The sequence below is a fragment of the Eubalaena glacialis genome, chromosome 3, assembly GCF_028564815.1.
Source record: "Eubalaena glacialis isolate mEubGla1 chromosome 3, mEubGla1.1.hap2.+ XY, whole genome shotgun sequence".
Taxonomy (NCBI): domain Eukaryota; kingdom Metazoa; phylum Chordata; class Mammalia; order Artiodactyla; family Balaenidae; genus Eubalaena; species Eubalaena glacialis.
Window position 1 is genome coordinate 187464091 of NC_083718.1, and position 25472 is coordinate 187489562.

The window sequence follows — 25472 nt, forward strand, 5'->3', positions numbered from 1 at the left end:
CTGGGACTCCAAGAATTCAAATGGAGGAGTTTGGGAGAACCTAAGTACCCAAATCCCGAAATACCCTGCGCCTCGTCTGACAGCAGAAACAGCTCCTGCAGTGATTGTAGCTGAGGTGGTCAGATTGCAGGATGACGCCAATTTCCCTTAGGTCCCAACCCATCATACGTCATTGCTTCCAGAACCGTAACTGGAGTGAGATCAATCACTGCCCTTACGGGCCAATTACAAAGCCACATGCAGGAAAAGCACACATTTGAAGAAAAAAGAAAGACCAAGATTTGCTAATATGTTATATTAGCTTCCTATTGCTGCTGTAACAAATCATCACAAACGTACTGGCTTGCAGCAACACAATTAGTCTTAGAGTTCCGGAGGTCAGAAATCTAAAATGGGTCAACAGGGGATGCATTCCTTCTGGAGGCTCTAGGGAGAGTGTTTCCTTGCCCTTTCCACCTTCTAGAGGGAGCCCGCATTCCTTGGCTTGTGGACCCACATCACTCTGATGTCTGCTTCTGTCATCACATTTCCTTTCTCACTCTGACCTTCTTGCCTCCCTCTTTTTTTTTTTTTAAATTAATTTGTTTATTTATTTATTTATGGCTGTGTTGGGTCTTCATTTCTGTGCGAGGGCTTTCTCTAGTTGTGGCAAGCGGGAGCCACTCTTTTATCGCGGTGCGCGGGCCTCTCACCATCGCAGCCTCTCTCGTTGCGGAGCACAGGCTCCAGACGCGCAGGCTCAGTAATTGTGACTCACGGGCTTAGTTGCTCCGCGGCATGTGGGATCTTCCCAGACCAGGGCTCGAACCTGTGTCCCCTGCATTAGCAGGCAGATTCTCAACCACTGCGCCACCAGGGAAGCCCTTGCCTCCCTCTTAAAAGGACCCTTGTGATACATTGGGTCCACCCAGATAATCTAGGAAAACCTCTCCATCTCAAGGTCCTACAATTAATCACATCTGCCAAGTCTCTTTTACCATGTAAGGTAACACATTCACAAGCTCTGGGGACTAGGACATGAACATCTTTGCCACACCACTGTTCTACCTACTACATCTGTAGTGAAGAAATGTGGCAGTATGTGTGGAACAGACTCTGAAGATGCTTGATCACCAAGAGAGGAACATGCTAACATACTCCTAAGTGGGGATAAATTCACTGACATGAATACAACGACCAGAGCCTCTGGATTCAACCTTATGCTGAGTATCTGGGACGGGCTCTAACTGTGTGCCCACCTGGTTGACTAAAACCTAGAATTGAAGTTGAGTTGTTAGGAATTCCTCGATATAAATTCAGAGGAAGGAATCCAAAATATAAGAAGCTGGGAATATTAATATAGATTTACCATATATGACTAGCTCAGAAAACCACCCTCTCAAAACACACACATACCCCAACTGTGTCCTGGAAGATACTTTTTTTTTTTTTAAATCTGACTTCAGCCAGATGTACTTTTATTTATTTAATTAGTTTTTTTATTTTTAAATTTTATTTATTTATTTTTGGCTGAGTTGGGTCTTCACTGCTGCGCGCGGGCTTTCTCTAGTTGTGGCAAGCGGGGGCTACTCTTTGTTGTGGTGCACGGGCTTCTCATTGCAGTGGCTTCTCTTGTTGTGGAGCACGGGCTCTAGGCGCCCGGGCTCAGTAGCTGTGGCTCGCAGGCTGTAGAGCGCAGGCTCGGTAGTTGTGGCACACGGGCTTAGTTGCCACGGACTATGGGCTTAGTTGCTCCGCAGCATGTGGGATCTTCCCGGACCAGGGCTCGAACCCGTGTCCCCTGCATTGGCGGGCAGATTCTTAACCACTGTGCCACCAGGGAAGCCCTAGAAGATATTCCTTGTATCACAGCACTGAAAAATACACAGGTGAGGGGAACACCAACATCTCTGAAAGGCACCAACCCTCACTGCAGGCTGGGAGTGAAGATGGCAGATGGTGCCATTGAAATGTACCCTCTGAAGTCAGTGGAAATGATGGGACCACAGGACGGCATCCATTCCAGGATGAAGGAACAGACAAATCAGAGTCGGAAATTTTTATAAGCCTCTCAATAACTGATATTATAAGCTGATAAAATCAGCAGACATAAGGAAAATTTGAACAAAAGATAAACAAACTTAATCGATATATGTGAAATACTGCAATAAGCAACAAAGAAAGCAGATTCTTTTCTTTCCTTCTCTTTTTTTTGACTGCGTGGCTCGTGGGATTTTAGTTCCCTGACCAGGGACTGAACCGAGGTCCTCGGCAGTGAGAGTGCAGAGTCCTAAACACTGGACTGCCAGGGAATTCCTGTGCGTTCATTTCCGCTATGGAACATTTACTAATTTAAATGTTAGCTACAAAGCAAATCACAATAAAGTTCAAAGAACATAAATCAGAATATGTCTTCTGACAATGGAATTTAGCTAGAAATCAGTAACAAAAGATAAATGAACAAATCCCTCCAAGAATCTGGAATTTAAGCACCCCATCTTTATATAATCCACAAGTCAAGTAAGAAATAATAAAAATTAGAATATATTTTGAACTGAACAATAAAATATGACATACCAAAAGGTGCTCAAGATCACTAACTATCAAGGAAATGCAAATCAAAACCACAATGAGATATCACCTCATACCTGTTAGAATGGCCACTATCAAAAAGATAAGAAATAAGTGTTGGTAAGAATGTAGAGAAAAGGGAACCCCTGTGCACTGTTGGTGGGAATGTAAACTGGTACAACCACTATGGAAAACAGTATGGATGTTCCTCAAAAAATTAAAATTAGAACTACCGTATAATCCAGCAATTCCACTTCTGGGTATTTAGCCCACGAAAACAAAAATGAAAAGATATATGCACCCCCATGTTCATTGCAACATTATTTACAATAGCCAAGATAGAGAAACAATCTAAGTGTCCACCAACAGATGAATGGAAAAAGAAATGTCACACACACACACACACACACACACACACACACACACAGAGGAATATTATTCGGCCATAAAAAAGAATGAAATTTTGCCACTGGTAACAACATGGATGGACCTTGAGGGCATTATGCTAAGTGAAATAAGTCGGACAGAGAAAAATACCATATAATCTCACTTATGTATGGAATCCTAAAAAAACAAACAAAAACCCAAAATACCAAGTTCAAAGACACAGAGAACAAGACTGGTGGCTGCCAGAGGTGGGGGAGTGGAGTGGACAAAATAGGTCAAGGGTGTCAAAAGGTACACAAACTACCAGTTATAAAATAAATAAGTCATGGGGATGTAATATACAACATGGTGATTATAGTTAATAATACTGTACTGTGTATTTGAAAGTTGCTGAGAGAGATCTTAAAAGTTCTCATCACAAGAAAAAAATGTTACTATGTATGGTGACAGATGTTAATTAGACTTACTGTGGTGATCATTTTGCAATATATGCAAACATCAAATCATTATGTTGTACACCTGAAACCAACATAATGTTATATGTCTATTATACCTCAGTAAAAAAGATGACCTACTAAAAATGAGGGATGCAGCTAAAGCCATACTTAGAGGGAAGCTAAACAGCCTTAAATGCATATATAAGAAAGGGCTGAAAATGAATGATTTAAATATCAACCTCAAAAAGCAATAGAAACATCAACAAAAAGCAAATTAAACTAAAAGGAAATAATAAAGGCCCTACAGACAAAAAAGTGATAAAAAGAGGATACTATGAACAACTTTATACCGAAAAGTTTTGAAACTTTACATACCATGGGAAAACTGGCACAAGATGAAATGAAAATCTAAACAGGCCTATATCTGTTAACAATAAAATACATAATTTAAAAAACTTCCCACATAGAAAACTCTAAGCCCAGACAACTTCATCAATGTTTCCAAACATTTAAGGAAGAAATAAAATAATTCTTACACAATAAACTCCTCAAAAAATATAAAAAGAGGGAACACTCCACAACTCATTCTATGTGGCAAGAATAATGTTGATAATAAAATCTGAGAAGGACTTAACAAGAAATGAAAATCATAGGTCAATCTTTCTTTTGAATATAGACTCAAAACTCCTAAACAGAATATTAGCAAATTGAATATCCAATGAGATTTAAAAGCAATAATATAGAGTTGAGTTTATTTCAAGAATATAAGGGAACTTCCCTGGTGGTCCAGTGGTAAAGAATCCACCTTCCAATGCAGGGGACGCGGGTTCGATCCCTGGTCAGGGAACTAAGATCCCACATGCCACGGGGCAACTAAGCCTGTGTGCCACAACTACTGAGCCTGCATGCCTGAACTAGAGAGCCCACACACTCTGGAGCCTGCGCGCCACAACTACAGAGAGAAAACCTGCACGCCACAACTAGAGGGAAGCCCAGGAACTGCAACAAAATATCCTGCATGCCTCAACAAAGATCCCACGTGCCGCAACTAAGACCCAACGCAGCCAAGAATAAAATAAATACAATAATAATATTAAAAAAAAACGAATGTAAGATTGGTTTGATATCAGAAAGCCAATTGATGTAATTCAACCATATTAATAGAATAAAGGGGAAAAAAAATCTGATCTCCTCAACAGAGATGGAAAAAGATTTTAATAAAATTCAACTCCTGTTGAGAACAAAAAACTTGTAGAAAATAATCACCTAAAAGGGAATTTCCTTAATCTGATAATAGAGGATGTCTAAAAAACTACCCCCCATTAACTGGAATAAAAAAGAAATTTTAATAAAGTTATCAATACTTCTACTCAAGACTGCAGTAGAAATTGTAGCCAGGGCAGTAAGGCATGAAAAAGAAATTATGAGAAAGAAAGAAAACTGTCATCATTTACAGACAACATGATTACATGTAGAAAAAACAATATTAAGAAATCTACCAGGCAATTATTAGAATTATTAAGTGATTGATTCTATTTTAATTCAAGGCAGATATAGATATGACACACTTTCTATCATACCCAGACTACACCACTCCTGGACCAAATGGTGTAAGTGGCTACTCCATTATTATTCCAGATGACCTGTTCAAAAAAATGTTTGCCTCCTATTCCTGTGACCTTTGTTTGCAGGTGCTGGTACATGGGGAGAAATGCTTAGATTAAGAAAAACAACAATGGTGCTAATGAATAGGAAACTGAGGCTACTATCTGGCCCTTTTAGACTTCTTATGCCACAGGACAATGTGCAAAAAAAGTGAATTACATGTTGGTGGGAGTAAATGATCTTGTTTATTAAGGGAAACCAGAGTTACTGTTTCACAGTCCAGGGAAAGAGGGGTATGTCTGGAACCCAAGAAATCCTTTAAAGTGCCTCCTGATAATATGGTGCCCAGTGGAAAAAGTTAATGGAAGTCTCAACCACATACCAAGGGTTGAGAACTCTAGAAATCAAAGTTTGGGTCACTTCACCATGTAAAGAACTCTGGCCAATCAAGGAACATGGATGTAGTAGCAGAGGCAGATGGTATACTGTACCATATGTACCCCTCACATTCAAATCTACTGGTCACAAGGGAAATGCCTGCTTGTGAGAACAAGTGGTGACTCAGGCAACCTCAGGACATGGCATCACGCACATACCTGTTGAGCTCCCGGATGGCCCGGAGCCTGCGGATGTAGCGTCGGCAACCCGGCAGAATTGAGAGATGGTGGGCATGCAGGGTAAGAAAGAAGCATTCCGTAGGGAATTTCGGCTCAGAAAACGGCGGTTGATCTCCATCTAGGAAAAAGAACAAAATCCCTGAAATAAAATCTATCACATGACTATATCAGAGGAAAAGCACAATTAAGAAGACAAAATTACACTTGAATTTTCAAGAAGTTTAAGGACACTTTTAAAAAATTAGACTTAATGGGACTTCCCTGGTGGTGCAGTGGTTAAGAATCCGCCTGCCAAGGCAGGGGACACGGGTTCGATCCCTGGTCCAGGAATATCCCACATGCCGCGGAGCAACTAAGCTCGTGTGCCACAACTACTGAGCCTGTGCTCCAGAGACCGCAAGCCACAACTACTGAGCCCACGTGCCACAACTACTGAAGCCTGCGCGCCTACAGCCCGTGCTCCGCAACAAGAGAAGCCACTGCAGTGAGAAGCCCGCGCACTGCAAGGAAGATTAGCCCCCGCTCGTCGCAACTAGAGAAAGCCCGTGCGCGGCAGTGAAGACCCAACGCAGCCAAAATAAATAAATAAATAAATAAACTTATTAAAAAAAATTAGGCTTAGGTAATGTTATAAGAAAAACAGAATTCCTCTGAGCTCCATTTATGATCAGGTACTCTGCTCCATCTAATTAAATGTTTATACAGATGTACACCAACAATCTTCGGTGATGTGTCTTCCTGGTGTATTTTATAGAATCATTTCTATTATTCAAACATCATTGTTAAACCTCAAAATGGTATTAGATTATGTAAATAAGCTACAGATTCCATAGCCATTTCCCTACTGTTGGACATATTGTTGTTTCTAATTTTTCTCTATTAGAAACAGTGCTGGGAGGATCTATGTACGACAAGTTACTCCCTCACTCCCTCTCCCTTGCCAGCTTTGGGAGCATATTCTGGGAAGTGGAATTATTGAGAAAGACAGTATTACAGTTTTTTGTTATGAATCACCAGAATTCACTTTAGATAGACTAAATTAATTGATAAAATGCCATCTATTTATTTACAAACTTATATTCTATCTTATCACTCTGTTTTTGAATAATTTATAATTACAGAATGTTAACTTGAATTTCTTTCAATTTGTATCTAATTCCTACAAATATGTATATTTTTCCCTACAAAATAAGTATATTTTATTTGACATATACTGCTTATATTTTTTTCCCCCAAACAAAAGATAACTGTTTCTTGGTAGAATTTAATTTTGGTCTTACACATTTATAACAGTTCTGCATTTTGAATATGATTTTATCAATTATGTGACACATATTTTCTCCCATTCTTTTATTTTACATATTCATTTTGTCTCTCTCTATAAAAAGTATGTTTATATATTAAGATATATATATATTGTCTCTGATGATATTCTCCATTTCTTAAATCATTAAAAATTTCTTTTATGGCTGGGTCAAATCCTCTGTTCGGCTTTTTCATGCCAGGGAAGGATGGAATCTCTACATTACTCCATGAATAATTTTATAATGTTTAAAACTAAATGTCATATGGTTTTTATGTTTGTCATTAAGTAACATGTTTTTTAAAATTTTTTAAATTGAAGTATAGTTGCTTTAATAACATGCTTTATAATATAGAGAAAAAGATCCATAATCTTAACACCTTCAAAATATTCGTATTTTTATTCCATCAATTCATCAAGATCTATGAGAGATTTCATGAGAATTTTAATTGGCATATATAAAATTTACATAATAACTAAGTCATTGCTATCATTTCTATTGTATACACATATATATTTAAACGCAGAACAGTACATTTCCTCCCATTTGTTCTACGTATCTATTTGATGTTGGCTAATCCAAAAAAGAACTTTTTTACTGTATTAATTTTTATTGCATATCTCTAGCTCATAAATGTACTTTCTAGAGAGGTAGTAACAATTTGTGAGGAGTCATTAGCATCCAAACAAAATAAATTTTTTTTTTCCTAGACTCTGTAAACTCTAACTTCTCACCTGGGGCAGCTGAGAACCACCCCTCCACATAAGCTGGATGTGGCTCACTTGGGTGAATGAATAGCATTCCCAGTATTGACAGATTCTTAGGGATTGTACCAAAACAAAGAAATGGAAAAGTAGAAAGTCATTTTTTTTCTTCACTCAGGAATCACTTTCAAAGCCAGTATTTTGCAACATAAAATATGTACCCATTTCTCTTGCATTTCTACTTTTCTGTTTTCCTGATCACCGGTCTCTCAGATACATTTTATTTGTCACAAGCTTCCCTTTGCCTGTGTCTTGCCTTCTCTTCTGTCTTCTCCATCTATACTCCTTTGCATTCTCTCCCTCTGCCCCTCTGGACCTCTCTGTCACGACTGTGTTTAGCCAGGAAAGCAGCTGTGGTCAAGCAGGGTAGGCTCTCTTCTTCCTCTCTCCTACAGGCCCTCCCTCTGGAAGGGGCCTTCCTCAGAAAGCGTCTTCCTTAGCTCCAGCCGTCCTCTGGGCAGCCTGTTCTTTAGGGGACCCCCTTGACCTTCTCCACAAACCCTCTAACTACCCCCAACCCTGGCTGGCCTGACCCCAGGAGCCCAGATCCTAATTCTGGAGTTTGCCTGGCTTATCAGAAATCAGGTCACCTGAGAGAAACAGAAATTCTCTAAAGAATTAGATTGCTTCCCTCACTACTGACAAGTAAGAAAAAGTGGAACCGAACTAAACACCTGGAAGGATGGACCCAGATCAGGGAGTGTGGTGGAGCAGAGAGAGCCCTGGGCTCGGCTCAGCACGCCTGAGCAGCAGTTGCAACTTGCTGATTGACAGGCTAGGTGAGCTGGGCACCTTCTGGAGCCTCAGTCTCCTTATATTTAACGAGTAAGACAGTAGAGTTGCTATTAAGATGTTTATTAAAGTTCTCTTCCTGATAATCCCATAACAGTCTGATGTAGCCGCTTTAGGGGGAGAGGAGTCAATGAAAACTGGCACTGATGATGGAGAACAGGAACAAGGGCAAGAGGGAGCCCCAGGGATGGGGGTGGGACGCTGGGAGGTGACAGACAGGGACGCTGTAGCTGGTGTCAGATTCAAACTGTGGGATGATGCTGAGTCCAAATGGATCCTTCTGTTAGAATGCATATCTATTCTACTTTTTGTAATTAAAAGAAAATAGAAGAACCGCTTCCCCGGTGGTCCAGTGGTTACCACTCTATGCTTCCAATGCAGGGGGCATGGGTTAGATCCCTGGTCTGGGAACTAAGATCGCAGGTGCCACGCAGCGCAGCCAAAAAAAAATAATAAAAGAAGGGCAGCTTTTAACGACCTAACAATGAACGTGTCACTCACAAAGTTCAGTCAGCCAGTCATTCACGTCCTCCATCGTTGCATTCACTCTCGTCTCATCGCTGGGAAGAGTAATCCGACACCTCGGGTGGAATATGTACGTGGGGTCGACCGTCTCTAACTTGATCTTTGTGCTTAGCTGCTGCAGCACCCAAAGGAAATTCAGCATCAATCCGTCTGTAGATACCAATCTATCATCCGTCTGTGAAAGAGAAAAGTATTTAAAATCATGATCTGAACAGAAATTTTGGCACAAGTGTACAAGAAAGGAGAGCAAACTTTCATCCTGAAGTCAGCGAGGGGACACCTGTAGCATCACCATTGTCACTCTACTGGCAGGTGCGATTTGTTTGTTGAGTGTTAACCATACGTGAAGGGTTTTCTCTCACTGAATCTCCACAGTAGCCCTTAGAATTGAATGATACTGTTATTCACATTTTACAGAGGAGGAAACTAAGGCTCAGAGAATTTAAGAGATTTGCCTAAGATCCTCAAAATCAGTAAGCAGAAACGCAATAAATGCTATTTCCTTTCTCTTCTTTATTTCCCCTCAAAAGCATCGGAACAACTCGTTTCACTGCTACCACTTGACTAACAGCTTCTCTGGCTGACAGTGACAGCATAATCCTGCTTTAAGAATACAACAGTTCCGGGAATTCCCTGGAGGTCCAGTGGTTGGGACGCCGTGCTTTCACTGCCCAGGGCCTGGGTTCAATCCCTGGTTGGGGATCCTGTAAGCCGTGTGGCCAAAAAAAAAAAAAGACCACAATTCTAATAAAGATAGTTAACATCGGTGGAGTGCTCACCACGTACTGGGCATGATTCTCACAGCTTTACATACACTAAGTCCACGAGTCAGGTACTATTATTATCCCCACTTGGCAACGAGGAAATGGAGGCACAGAGAAGCAACTGTCTACGTCCCACTGCTGGCAAACAGTGGAACCCCAGTTGGAAATCCAGGCATTCTAATACCAGGTCCATGCTCTTCTCTCTGCTTTTTCTTCTGAGTAGAAATGTCACATCGCTCATTAATAATATAGCAAGGGAGCTTCCCTGGTGGCGCAGTGGTTGAGAATCCGCCTGCCAATGCAGGGGACACAGGTTTGAGTCCTGGTCCGGGAAGATCCCACGTGCCGCGGAGCAACTAAGCCCGTGTGCCACAACTACTGAGCCCGCGCGCCTGGAGGCCGTGCTCCGCAACAAGAGAAGCCACCGCAGTGAGAAGCCCGCGCACCGCAACGAAGAGCAGTCCCCACTCGCTGCAACTAGAGAAAGCCCATGCATAGCGACGAAGACCCAACGCAGCCAAAAATAAATAAATAAATAAATTTATGATTAATAATAATAATACAGCAAGGATGCCCTTTTAACTTCTCCATGCCGGTAAAGTGGTCCCAGCCACCAGCCTCCCTCATCAGGAACACTGCACCTTGTACCTGGTCTCCTCGGGTTGGCCCCTGTACCCCCTCCTCCCGTTAGCCCGTCCTCCACACAGCAGACTTGGTGATTTCCTTCCCGAAAACCCTCCAGTGGCTCCTCGTGACACTTCTTACAACATCAGCTCAACCTGATGGAGCCTCTGCCCACCCCTCCAGCCCATGACCCGCCGGTTCCCTTCCTGTTCACTGTCCTCCAGCCACGAAAGCCTGCACGTGGGGCTCGTTCCAAAGCTGGTTCATTCCCACCTTCGTGCTTCACACGTATCTAGAAAGCTCTTTTCTCAGCCTTGTGATGGCTGGTTCTTTCTTATCAGCCAGGTCTCTGATCAAACGTCTCCTCCTTGGACACTCCCATGCCTTCCTTCTGGTGTCTCCACGGTTACTTTCAAGTCCTCTACCTTGCTTCACTGGCTTCATCGATTCTAGAATTATACATTTACATGTCTACTCATCTACCCTATAGAACATAAGCTCCACAAAGGCAGGAAGCTTGTCTATCTTGTTCAACACTGTATCTCCATTTCCTAGCACAATGTCTGGTAGGTTCTGAATAAATATGAGTTAGATGAATGAATTTAATGAATAAGTAAAAGCAGTCTTCAGGAATCCTACCTGCATCTGTGCTTTCTTCATATTGGCATTGACGACAGCTGCCATGTAACCAAGAGCAGCCTCACGGGTTTCTCCGTTTAACAAAATACTATGCAGAATCTTGAAAAGCTCTTGCTGAAATTTATTTTGTAAGGGAAGAAAAAAATTAAAACTTTGTTTAAAAAACTCTTCCTTTTTGACTTTACAAAAAGCTAAACTCCTTCCCACGTTTTCTCCTCTCCCACGTCCACTCATTTTAGAAGAGCCTGACTACAAGGATAGAAGCAAAGTCTGTATTCAACTGTATCAAGATGATCAGCATGAAAGCAGAACGTGGAGTGGAAGAGGGGAGTAGTTATAGTTTTAATAAAATAGCCTTTGCTATTTCCTTTCCAGGATAGGGGCCAAAATTACCTTAATCACACTACAATGAGCCTCTAATTGTGCTGCTTTTAACTTTCAGAACTGAAAACACATTCATCCTCTGGATTCATTTTCTCAACACCTACCCTTCCCAGCTCCAAGTAATGCTGCAGTGATTGGCTCACCACACGAGTGTTTTCCAGGGTAATGGCAGGCCCTGAGAAATATTTTTCAACCACTTTTGCCTGGAAAGAGAAAGCAAAAGTTCAATCAACATATAATGTACATTTGGGGAAGAATCTGAACATAAGAGCAGCAGAGTGCAAAAGGCCGCTGTACTTACATCATCTTCTGCAAAGACTGAGAAGCTAAAGAAAGCCCCCAAATACGAGAGTCTCTGCAGCTCCCGCCCGGAGCCAGGGCTTAAGGATTTAGGCAACCACAAAGGCAAAGAGGCAACCTAGGCAAAAAACAGAAGAGGCAAGTCAAGCTGCTAAATCAGCAAGTGAGGTAAAAATGAGACAAAAAGAATTCTCAGCAGCCGACCTGTTCAGCTGGTTCTTAGCCACCAGCAAAATGGCTGACACTTAACATCCAAAACCACCAGGTCACAAATATGCTAGGATCCCTGTCTGCTTCTTCTCATTTCAGATGGAGGAAAGCCCTCCGGGTCCTCTACATTTTTACAAGATATACTTTTAATTTCTATGTTTCATGATAATATTTGATATCATGCAAACGAACTATTCCTATACTACCAAAGGACTCAAGGAAACGTTTCCAATAGGACCTGTTATGCTAGCTGTACAATACTTATCCCCCGAAAATCACAAAAGAAAGTGAATAATGTCATTTCCGGAAATAATGTAGGTGACAACAATGTAACAGTTGAGAGCCACCCACGTGTATTACTCACATCTGCATCTCAATGTCCTCCAAGAGACATTTTTCAGATACTGTTACTTACGGAATATCTTCTGTGTTACATGTTCACTGAAAATGTGCAAGTCCATTCGGGTGGCACTTACCAAATTGCACACAGGGTGTGTCTTTCCAAACTTGGTTTCACAGAGCTCACCTAAAGCCTAGAAACAAGATCAGAAAGGGTCATTTAAATGTATTTCATCCTAAACTGACCACCATGTGTAACATCAAGACATAGCTTTAATGCTGCTATAAATACGTATGCATTCCCAACAAAGCACTAATAGCTTCACTGCTTTTCTGATGAATAAACTAGTACATGTGCATTGTAAAAAAACTTCAGACAAAACAGAAATATAAAATGAAACTAAAAGTCACTCATAAACTTTACCCTCAGAGATAACCTCTATTGATATTTTGGCTAAGAGCTTTCTAGACATATTTTTGTACATATACACACAGAGGTAAATGAGTGTATTCTTACAATAAATGATTTTTTCATTTAACATCTTTCTATACCAAAAAGATATGGTTCATAAACTTTAGATGGCTAGTCTTGCCTGTATTAAACAGGACTATAAATAATTAAAATTTAATAAGTGACCAAATTCAAAATATATTTAAAAGTATCCCTTGGTTTCAAGATCCCTGGTGTTTTGAGAACCTCAATGTTTTCCTTTGGAGCTCCAATCGTTCTCAAGTTAAGACAATCAGGAAATATAGTTCTTAGGCACATAAACAGAGTTTACCATGGCCATGGTAATACAGTCAAACACTATTTTAACAGTGAATTTAATTTCCTCTGTGATTTGGATGTTGCTATGGGAGTTGCTAAAACAGCTGCTGGAGGCTTTTGAGCCCATGCATTTAGGCACTGACACATCTGAGAAGCCGCTGAGGCTCAGAGAGCCACTGAGAAGGAAACATTCTCCCTGCTCAGCACCAGGGCTCCCAAACTCAGCTGCACCTTAGGATCACCTGGGCAGCCTCTGAAAGCCCAATGCCAGGCCACGCCCTCACCACACCCTCAACGAATTAAGTCACAGCGTTGGAGAGCCAGGCAGAGGTACTTTCTAAAGGTCCCCAGGTGATTCCAAGGTATGGCAAAGTTGGGATCCACTGACCTAGAGGATAATCATGCTTCTTTCTGATTTTAGCTCCAACGGTCTTCCTCTTCCTGCCTTAAATTATTGCCCTTTCTCTCACTGCACTCCCTTTGCTGCACAAGCATCAATAATGGTACAAAATAAAACTATTGTCTATCATAATGGAGGCCTTTGTCTTTTGACCCAGAAGAACACTTTGTTGATATCTGACACTAAAAGCTCCTTACTGAATCATCAAGCTAATTCAAACCACAAGAGAAAAGCCAACAATTCCAGGAGGGAATATTTATATAATACAGTGATAATTAATGTACACTAAGAGATTTCATCACTGAACTCAAATAATCAGATTTTTCCACTTCCTTTTATGTGCCAAAGACAGAACAATGCATAAGGATTAATAGAATTTCATTAGGAACCGGAATAACATGTGCACTAGGAAGAACCCTGACATAAATTCATTCAAAATTATTTTTAAAACTAAGCCTTCCTGCTTCACCTTCTATTTATCTGGCTTTAATGTTTTAATGTTTAAAACATTAATTAATGTTTAACTTTAATATTTAGCCTTTTAGCTCCGTTTTGATTTTCTGAAACAGATAAATACACCTCTGTGTTTGCACTGATTATAATTATCTGACTGTATCGTTGTGGTCTTGATTTTTGCCTTGAGGAGAGGCACCTTATCTCATGAGCTCCTGGGTCCTCTGTGTGTCACACTCGAGGCGCTCAGGAAGCAATGAATTAATGGTAAGATGGAATCAAGTTAGCAGACTGAGTAAAAGGAACGTGGGCAGCAAAACATATCAATTTAACCAAGGCTTCAATTTACACAAGGTCGTATTTATACACAGTCAACTAATTTCATGTTTTGATATTTTTCCTTCATACTTTCGGAATGAAAAATATTCAGTAATACTTCAAAGTATTTTTCTCCCAAAATTTTAAAGAAGCAAGGTCAGAGAAGAAAACAGCCTCTTGTTTTCTTTCTGGTTCCAATATTTTCACAACTCTGAAGACCCTTGGTGAGAATATAGCCAAAAGTTCTGTCCACAATTTATGCTTCCTCTAAGTGCCTGGAGGAGCTGAGCAAATTTGTGTTTTCCAAGTAAAGCCTGAAGTGAAGTTTACAGCCTCAGGAAACGGGGAAGATGAACAAGAGAAGCACTGTGCAATTTTCTGTGCAAAGTCACTACATAAAGACAAGATTGTATTCCTTTTCTTAATCTAACTCTGCCTTCTTTATTTGCATTTGTCACAGTTCTTTTTTTTGTTTTTTTGTTTTTTTTAATTAACAAAATTTCACCCCAAATATGGTATGCTCATTGCTAGGACAATCAAGAAGGAGACCACCAATGATTATTGTTTTCATAAGCTATAGAGTAAGGCAAAGTACATTTTAATGACTGTATCACTGACTCCTGTCTAGGGCTCGGATGGTGAAATATGTACCGCGCTGCTAACTGTCTTCACTGATGCATCTCACTGCACACCAAACACTCTGCATGGCCAACACAATGATTTCATGTTTTAAGTTTGAAAACAAGGTTGATCATGGACCTGAAAGAAAAGCGTATGTTAAAATCATCTGGAAGAAAAACATCTACTGAATGTGTTACAAGGAAAAGAACAAAGTTTTACCATGAGGGGGTATTTAAAGTAGTCACTATCGAGGGAGCACTCTTTGGCAGCAAGAGCCAGGCCTTGTAAAATAGGGATAAAGATCTACAAGAAAAAAAAAAAAATCAGAAATATAAGTTAAAGAAAATTTAAGAACAGGAGGCATGTCAAATAAAGTGCCGAATCTGCAAGTCCAGGCATTTGCACTGCTTGCCCAAGGAAAAGCTGTTTTGCATACACAGGAGCCTAGAATCCAGCCACAGGGTGTTGCTTTGTCCTTTCACAAGGCTGACCGTAAAGTAAGGCAGCTGAATTCTCCAAAAGTAATAGGTTTTGGTGCAGCCTAAAATTCTGACAAGACTCCCCGTGATTCAACAGAAACTCACAAATGTGGAGCCTGCTGTAGGACTCTCCAGGGCTCCTTGCTCTAATCAAATAAATTAATCTAACCTGCACATCACAGCAACGAATATGTTTCTGATTACCAAGCACCTATAATCTGTAAAGAAACTGGACTAAATGTTCCAATATCTGCTCAATTCTATCAACATTTTAAGAAATTTTTTGTTGCCACCCCTACACCTACATTTAATTCTTTCCATCTTTCCTTGTTTACTTCGAAGAGAACAAAAAAAAATAGACCAATAATGGATATTATTATTATCTTAACTTAATGATGTAGAACAAAGAGATGGCTGGTAAATGTTGAAATTGAAAAAGAAAACTTCATCAGGATGCCTTACCTCCATATATGGTGTGATTAATACAACAACCTGATGTCAGAGCCTAAGGGCACTCAAATTTACGTTTACAAGCTCACCATTAATATCAGGGCACAGGAACACTGCCGAATCTGCTCAGCACAGCTCATGTTTAAATTTCACAGCGCACTCACCGAGCAGCACATTTAGGGAGTGGGTTGGGATTCAAGACTAATAACATTAAGCTGAAAATGTTGTAAACAACAGCTGACAGTCTTAACGCCAACAAGTTGAAAAGAGAGTGTTCTAAAAAGCTACTAGAAAACCTGAAAAATTCTCTTTCCTACTAATTTCATCCCATTGTATGGAGCACCTTTGTCATTTAAGGAGCACAGTATTAAAAAGGTGCCCTGCAAGACAAAGTGTATTGGAGTGTCTTGAGATATCAACACAGCTCTTGAAGAGATCCTTCTAGCAACTCAAGCAATCAGGGTAGAAGTAATGTGCTTTCGTAAGCTAGCGAAAAATGGAGAGGAAATGCTTAGGTGTAGGGGTGGGAAATGCCCAAACTGCAACTGAGGGAAAAACAGTAGTTCCAGAATCACCAAAAAATAAATTCCACAATTGATCATCTAGAAAAATCTCTTAAGCATTTTTTTCAGGAACGCTATAAAGTAAAATTTCTTTAGAGTTATCCTCTTTTGCAAGTAGGGTTTAAATTATAAGCAGACAAAACATTACTAAACATAATACTTTTCAAATATCAAACATTATACTGTTTGTGTGACTTAACATTTTTAAAATAATTTTATTTTCAAATAAATACCTCCCAGCACTGATAAAATATGCTCCAAGTGTTCATCTCCAATTCTAAATTCTAGCTACTATTTATGGCTGTTTATTTTTCTACGAACATCTCGAACTTTAATTAAAGGAAGACTGAAATTTCAGTCAAAAGATTTAATAATTCAAATCTGCCACATTCTTAAGACAAAAGGTAAAATGCAGTTTTTCAGGTCAGCAACTCCACTGTACTCATCATTTCTCTTGAGGAAACAGGGTGACACATAAGAAAAGGCAAGGGATCAGAATTCTGTGATTAAAAATAAACAGATCTGTTGTGGTTGCACCACACTGTGAATGTACTAATGCCACTGAATTATAAAATGGTTAATTTTATATTATGTGAATTTCATCTCAATTTTAAAAACACGTAGAGGTCATTTCATAGCCTCTATGTAAGTTTCTTTATGAATAAAATAGGCATAACATACTTCTTTAGCTGATCACCAGGCTTTTATACAGGTAAAGCTACTCTGGTTCCTCAAGTGATGTCTTTTTGAGTAGAAGTATTCTACTTTATGTATACTACACATATAATATAGTGTATCACTTAAATCTTCCAAGACAGTTATATATTTTCATCAGAGTTCACTTAATTTTCTGGAGAAGAAAAGCTCACTATAATGCCTAAAATATTCCTATAAGTCAGTAAGACCATCATCTAAGATGAGCAGTTGACAAATTCCAAATACAGAATACACAGCACTGACTGGGATTTTTACTCCTGGATGCTTCTTTTACTAATATTTTGAAAACTGCTGAAAACACACTTCCTGAGAATTCAAAGGCCTCAATATGAATAGTTAAAAATAATATTAGGTATAAAAACAGATTAGGGATTTCCCTGGTGGCGCAGTGGTTAAGAATCCGCCTGCCAATGCAGGGGACACGGGTTCGAGCCCTGGTCCAGGAAGATCCCACATGCCGCGGAGCAACTAAGCCCATGCGCCACAACTACTGAGCCTGCGCTCTAGAGCCCGTGAGCCACAACTACTGAGCCCGCGTGCTGCAACTATTGAAGCCCGTGTGCTGCAACTACTGAAGCCCGCGTGCCTGGAGCCTGTGCTCCGCAACAAGAGAAGCCACTGCAATGAGACGCCTGCGCACCGCAATGAAGAGTAGCCCCCGTTCGCCAAAACTAGAGAGTCCGTGTGTAGCAACGAAGACATAAAGCAGCCATAAATAAACAAACAAACAGAGTTTTTAAAAAAACATATTAAAAGGAATCATCATTTGTAGCTACTGCCTCTATTATTCTTTCTAGAAACAAAAAAAGAGATTATCATTCAACAAATTGTAAGAAAATGTCATAAGCATCCTTTCATCATGGGAAACAGCTGTGTTAAAGTTGCTGTGGCAAAGTGCTTACTTTACAACACAGGCCACAGAACAGTAATCAAAATTCATGCCAAGGTTTTACCTTGGAAGAAATCTTCAAGACTAACTTTTTTAGTTGTTATTATTATTATTAAGCTTTATTATTAAATATTACATATCTGCATTTTCACTTGCCTTTACACAATGGGATATCAAAAATGTATGGATACTTAATGAATGAAGTAATCAGTAAGATTTGAGACTTCATTCCCGGTCTAGTGGTGAGAAGACAATGGTTTTATGTGACGTGCAAACTGCCGCTGAGCTAATTTGGTCTTTGATTTATTAATCTCCTTTTTGTAAACTCAGAGAACTAATTTTCAACACTACTTATCTGGCAAATGTATATCACGTCTTATGCTATCTCTTGGTAGCGTGTTAAAAGCTTCTTAAAATCAAAGACAGGGCCTTGTATTTCTTCTACTCTCCCAAAGCACTTAGCACAGACCATGTTTAAAATACCTGATGCTTGACTGATTAGTTGAAATGTACACATGATTTGAACAATGCAGCTGTCAATCTGATTTCCTCAAGAAAGGAACCTCGGGTAGCTCTCTCTGAGCAAATAACATGTGCATGTTCAAATTCAGGAACCAAAGTTTTCAATATATCGTGTCTTTAGAAATCTACCTCGGCAGAGAAGCTCCTAATCCAGAAGTTTCAGTAGCAAACGCACAAAACCTTACCTGCTTGAACACTTCTTCATCCTGGTGAGTGGTTCTCACCAGTTCTTGAATGAAGCCGTATGGAAGATTCCTACACAGCATGTACGGCACCAGGAAGGACGGCTGCTGCAGGGACCTGAAAGTCAAGGGCTCCGATGAATCAACTTGTCACCGTGTAACAACAGAACATACAGAATGTCATGTAGCTGACAATCACAGGTCAAGCTTCAAATTTCCCAAATAATCCACACAATACTCAATCATTTCAGGCAAAAGATCACCCTTCTCATTGTTAAGATAATCACTTTTGGGGCTTTTCAGTGAGAAATTATAGAAAGTTTTAAAGAATCCATCTTTTCCTCCATACAACCCTTGAAAAATAAAGCATTAGAAAAACCAAAGTATTATATGTCTCTTTTACTTATTTATTTATGCCTCATCCAATGGGGGAAAAAAAGATTAGCAGTGGCTGAAGACTTTTTTAAGCCCTTATTAATTTTAACCATGGAACAGTGTTTAAGTTTTAGTACATGTGCATCATTTTCCTTTTTTTTTTTTCCTGACAAATTTCAAAAATGGTTATGGTAAGATCATCCAGAATGAATAAATCTTGAACTTTGTCATTTTTCCTTTAGATTTTTTTTCATAAGAGAAATGAAATACAGAAATACTCTTTTATTAAACTTGAAACCTTTATGGGACCCTCTGAACAAAAATTAATAATGTAGTACACTTTGGGTGATTCCCATATTACCTATTCCACCACTATTCTTTATCATTGAATAACAGAAATTGATTATATGATACATGGAAAGTGATGATCTGCACATTTTTTTCAAGTATCTATACTGCTTTCAAGCAGCTGCTTTTAAACTGCATTACTAACTTCCTGCCCTGATGTCAACATATTTCAACCACAGTCTATCTCAATAAAGCACACAGAGTGTTTTATTTTCATAGTATTTTAGAGAAAGAAAGGGACCTCAGAAACCATCTAGTCAACCACTCATTTCATGGGTGAGGAAGTGAGTTATCCAACGCGGTGCAGAATGGCTGGGCAGCCTGATGGAGAGGGCCCTCTCCCTGCTAACAGCAAGCACATATTGGTTTTTCATACCTTGGTTGTGTGAGGGACCCTTGTAGTACTAACGCAGTATGGGATATGCACTGTGAGCGGATGTTGCTCAGAAGCTGGCTGACTGCTGGCTGGCTGCACATCTGCAAAGAAAGGTAGAGGTTAGGTCTACAAAGACAAACAAAATAATCCCATACAGTTGAGAACTGACAAGAGTCAAAAGAGATCAATCTGCAGGAAATGGCATCCTTTTCTCTTCCTTTACTGATGATGAACAAACTAGAGTAACTGTATCATCCAAGTATACTGTCTCCGCTAAAATCTACAATTAGAGAAGAGAGAAGCTGAAGCTTCAGGTGACCACGTGGGGATTTCAGAGATATGCCCACTCTCTTTGCTTTTGCTAAGGCTAAATGCAGCAAACCCCAAGAGGTCCTTCACAAATATGAAACTAACAGGTTGGCAACCGGATTAGTTTCCAATAGAAAACCAGAACTAGAAAATGAAATTGGGGTGGGGGGGGGAAATTGGGAGATAGGGATTGACATATACATACTACTATATATAAAATAGATAACTAATAAGGACCTACTGTATAGCACAGGGAACTCTACTTAATACTCTGCAACGGCCTATATGGGAAAAGAATCTTAAAAAAAAAGAGTGGGTATTTGTATATGTATAACTGATTCACTTTGCTGTGTACCTGAAACTAACACAACATTGTAAATCAACTATACTCCAATAAAAATTAAAAAAAAAAAAAAAGAAAATGAAATAGGAATGAAATGAGATAATAATAAAGTAAAGTAACTCAGCATGAAATAGAAGAAAAAGTGTAGCTTGCTGAGTTTAAACCCAGTTTTGCAATTTATTATGTGATGCTGGACAATTACAGGTATCCCCCGCTTTTTGAAAGTTCACTTTACGCCACTTGGCTTTTAGGAAAGACCGAGGTTAGTATGTACTTGATCTCTCTGAGGTTCATTTGCTTATTAACACAATGGAAAAAAATAATACTTATACCACACAGGACTACACTGGACTAATGAACAACTGTGAGAAGGAGACCTAGCCAAGTGTCTGGCAGTCTAGGCGCTCCATAAATGTTGGTTATTATGATTACGACAGACTAGGAGAGAAATCCTCAGGGCCGTGTAAGTCGCTGGTGGCAGTGGCACTTGGCCCTGTCACTTCTTCCCTCCACTCGGATGTGAGTTCCATGAGGACTGGGATCCTTGTCTGCCTGGTTCACTGATCCACCCCCAGCTTCTAACACAGTGCCTGACCCATAGTAGATGCTCAATAACCACTTTACTGATTGAATAAATGAATGAATGCTCATTAGGGGGTCAAAAACCAATTATTTATCCACCACATAACCAGGTTTTTGTGGGGGTTTTAAAATGAATCCATCTCATGTTACCTTCGGTGCTTTTTTTTCCTCTATTCCAACTCGGTCAAAACACTCGATGAGGTAGTTCAGCATATCTGTCTCTTTGCACGTCTCAATGGTGAAATGGTCGCTGTAGGAATCCCAAGTACTTGCCCCACCAGAGGCTCCCAAGCTTTGGAGAAAAGAAGAATGGATGATTTTTATCTGTTCTCAATAAATCACGTTTGATAGAGTTCACACTTCTGCAGAAAGCCCGTTAGGGTCCCCGCTCCCAGAACAAAGCACAGACACCCATGCAGCCGAGGCTGGAGCGGACTGCTTGTTTCACCTGCTCCAAGTCCAACAATAGCAATTTTTAGTAAACGTTTTATTGACCTAAGAAGAAAGTCTGTCCAGAAACCCAACATCTTATCTTCTTGGGAACAGCACCTTACAAAACCAGGAGGACTAAGAATTGCTACTGAGTGCTGGGCATTTGAAGGGATACCACACGTATGTAAATCCAACTGGCCAGCTGCAATTAGGCAGGCTTGGAGGTTAAAGCCAGCCTATGCTATTACGTAATCGAAGTCTTTAGGAGTGAAGTTACAAGGGACTAACAAAATACCCCTCTTCCTAACTTCTAGCACAGATCTTAAAAGCCTTTCATCCAGCATTTGGCAACAGGACCAGGGCTTAGGAAAACCGTCCAGTTAGAAGAAGACATGAAAAATATGTTACAAACACAAATTTTCCAAAATGTTTGGCAAAAGGGACAAAGTAGTATAGTGAAAACAAAACAAAAACCTTGCACTAGGAGTATCCAAACTTGCGTTCTATTCCCATCCCTACTGCTTACTTGTTACCTGAACCCAGAACTTCATCTCATCTGCAGTGAGGGTTCAATAAAATCATGTGGAGGTGCTTTGTAAAATATAAGCAGGATACAATGTGAGGCACTGTTATTATTAGTAACAACTATTCCCTGAGACCATTATCACAAGGGTTAGGTGTTAGGAAATCAAAGTTTAGATTAACCATCAATAGGTCAAATACCAAATCTGATGTTTAACTCACAAATTTGATAGACATAAAAGATACAAAAAGATTAATCATGGCATAGGAAGAGGTCAGGAATTTTGAAATGAAGACAAATGAAAAAATATAAACTTAGCAAAAAAAAAAAATTTACATGTGAAAGATGATAAAGGTGGGGAAGAATATCAGGAACTTGAGATACCCATCCCTACTTCAGCCTGGGGCAGATAGGAGCTAGAAACTAAAAGAAGAATTAAGATATTAACGATATGTTATGCAGATAGATGCATAGATACACATAAGTAATTTTGGAATATATACATAACTGACCTTAGAATTTTAGAAGAATATACATAATTGACCTTGGAATGAAAGTATGATATTAGAGTATTTCAATTTAAAAAGATGAAAACAATGCCAAGGCTTTAAATCCAAGGCTCTCAGGCCAGAGTCTCATAAATCTGAATTCTTACAACTTACTTACTACATAGGTCTGAGAGAAGGGAGGGGAGGAGGGGAGGCTGAGAAGCAGTCAAAAGCACAAGGCAGCCAACGCCCTCCTGACTGGGCAGGTAACGGAGCCACCCACAAAGTGCCTCACCAGAGACAAAGATGGGCAGCCCAGGGTGGGAAACCTCAAAAAACCAAAAACAATCCTTATGTCTTCACACCACTTAAATTCTGGGCTACATTTCATGGTATGGTAAGATCTGTTATCTGTTAATTGGCCTGACAACAGAAAGATGAGGACTGTAATAAAGCAAAGGAAAAAAAAAACATAAGAACAAAACCGAAAAACCCACCCATAAATATAAGAAGTGTGGTGAATCCCCAGAAGGAGAAAGGGGAAAAAGATATTTGGCTTTACCTGCCACGATCTCGCTCTCAAGCTATCTGCTATCCCTCCCTCTTCCTATATTCACTGCACTTCCCAAAGATGAAATTTGCTAACACAGGCTTATAACTATACACGGTTAAGGTTAAATTCCCTTTGAGAAGCTCTCACAGATGACAATGAAAATAGATCTTCCTCATGTTTAAAATGAAGTATTTAAACTATACATTTCCTTGATAATAAGCCCCATCTTTCTAACATTTTTACACCTCTGAAATGGAAAACATCTGATATTTGATGCCAATATGTCCTTGCCAGTTGCAAGGAGTCAGTCTGATGCTGTGCCTGTGAGCGACTGTGGGAAGTCAACGCGCTTAGCTGGTGGCTGCTGATGCACTGACACTGGGTTCCATTCTCAGCCAAAACGCCCCCTTTCATTTTAACTTAGATCTGAACACCTCAAAGTCAACCGAAATGCCTTCACGAACATTTCGCAAAGGCATGAAAAGTGACAGGGTGTGTACGAGACTGCCAGGCAAGGCAATGAGAGACACTCAGAATGTATAAGAGAAGTTTCAAAGATAAAAGACGTTGATGTATGTTGTGATCATCTGTCAGGCACCAAACAACACTTCCAAGTGACTTTCAAGAGAAGAGAAAGAAAGAAAAAAAAGAAACATAAGTTTAACTAAACAGAAAACATAGAATAAACCCTAGTGTTCGTCAATATGTTTCCAAATTATAAGATCAGTCCTAAGGGTGCCAAAGTAGATCATGAGCACAGGTATGCAAAGCGGCCAGTGTCACCAGGGCTGTGCATGATTGTCAGTGGTCAAAACTGGTTTATAAGGATCTCTAGGTTTGAACTCAAAGAGCTGAACTCAAATTTTGAATGTGATACTGAAGGAGCAAGGGGTGTATAGTTTATATGCATTAAATTTATGCTATCAATGGACATTTTAAAATGTTTTAAAATAGTGTTTCATTTTTTTCCTAAAGAAGTTGTTATGAAATTCATGATGCTTTTACAACTGTAACATATGGAATATGACGTTGGAAATATGTCATGTTTAAGTCCTAAGGGTATCTATAAAATTATACCTCCCTTGGGAGAATATGTGAACCATTTTCTGATAACTACATCAACAATCCAACCGAATAATGTAATTACTTCACATATTGGAAATACAGCTGAATCCTTCTGAAAACACAATGAAAATATTTCTGGGGATTTATACATGCATCACATCTGTGCAAATTGAGTCCCATTTTAAATGTACCAAGAAAACGTGTTTCTTAAAAGGATTCCATCGCAGTTTCTTTTCTTCTATCGTGGGAATAATCACCTTATTTTATTACTTTTTTAGATGCAGACTTTGGAATGGTATATTTTCTCGATGCAAGGCAAAGGCAGAGCTGGGCAGGGTCAAGCCATGTAAATTCCCTGAACAAATGTCTGCACTGTTGAAGGTCCTGGGGGTCGTACACTGAATCAAACAGATCAAGACCTTGTTATATGGCAACTACACTACAGAGAGGAGACAATTAAAAAAAAAATAATAGTATAGAAGTGCTGTAAGTGCTATGAAGGAAAAGAAAGGCAGAGTATGGTGACAGAGAGGGGCAGGAAGAGTGTGTGAGTGTGTGTGTGTGTGTGTGTGTGTGTGTGTACATGTGGGATGCACGGTCTTGCAGGCCAGGGTGAGAGGCTTTGGGTCTTACTCTGTGGGAGAAGGGAAATCACTGGAGGGTTTGGGGGACAGACATGGTAGAAAGATTTCCTTTCGACCACCTCCGTTGCTTCATCTCCAAATAGTGATGATCAGCAGAAATAAGAGGGGAAATGTCAATGTTTTCCACTATTTGCTAGTTTTCTCTTTCTCTATTCACATAGGCTCATGACTTTCAAGATTTGATCTCCTTCACTGAAATATCTAAGCAGTGAAAAGAAGAACCCAATAAACGAAAGAAAAATTTCTTTCTAGTCATCAACTTCCTAGGAAACAATCAGAAAACGTTTCCTCAGAATAATTCCTTTGTTATCTTTATTACAAAGATAACTCTCACTTCACTCACTTCCATTCCTGCAGGAAGTAGTTCCTTATAATTCTTATAGCTTTTTTCACAGAGCACTACGAAACATTCTAGAAGGAATGTTTTTGCCTTTCTTAAATTAACCCTTATTATCACCACTATAAATAATTAACATAGGAATGTATGTCCTAACTACTTCACAAAAGATGTACAACCCATCGATTCCACTGGGCAAGCACAAAGGGAGACAGAAACAAGCCCCCTTGACTGCTGCTTCTACGACATTGATCTTACCAGGCGAGAAGTGGGTGTTAAAAGTGCTTACTTCAAAGTAAATAAAATTCTGAGAAGATCAATTAGAAAAGGGGAAAGAAAAAACTCTTCACTGACTGTTCAAATTAATAAGATTTTTCTGCTACTTCTTCTTGGTTCTGACACTACATGCATTCTCAAGTTCCTCTCTATTTGTTTAATCAGTTATATATGAATACGCCCTGTCCTTCTATATTCTTTTCGATATCTATTCAGA

The 25472-nt window shown here is 39.6% G+C and overlaps 1 protein-coding gene across 3 annotated transcripts in view; it reads right to left on the reverse strand.

The window, feature by feature from the left end:
* The window catches only part of UBE4B (ubiquitination factor E4B), a 110364-nt gene that overhangs the window by 33740 nt on the left and 51152 nt on the right, over positions 1–25472 (reverse strand). For all 3 annotated transcript variants that reach the window (XM_061184999.1, XM_061184998.1, XM_061184997.1), the window contains 10 exons: positions 21088–21229; positions 19704–19804; positions 18608–18722; positions 15022–15105; positions 12379–12435; positions 11694–11810; positions 11497–11595; positions 11009–11122; positions 8958–9156; positions 5576–5714 (listed from right to left, as the gene is read on the reverse strand). In XM_061184999.1, coding sequence (XP_061040982.1) covers positions 5576–5714; positions 8958–9156; positions 11009–11122; positions 11497–11595; positions 11694–11810; positions 12379–12435; positions 15022–15105; positions 18608–18722; positions 19704–19804; positions 21088–21229 — 1167 coding nt within the window. The remainder of the gene's footprint in view (positions 1–5575; positions 5715–8957; positions 9157–11008; positions 11123–11496; positions 11596–11693; positions 11811–12378; positions 12436–15021; positions 15106–18607; positions 18723–19703; positions 19805–21087; positions 21230–25472) is intronic.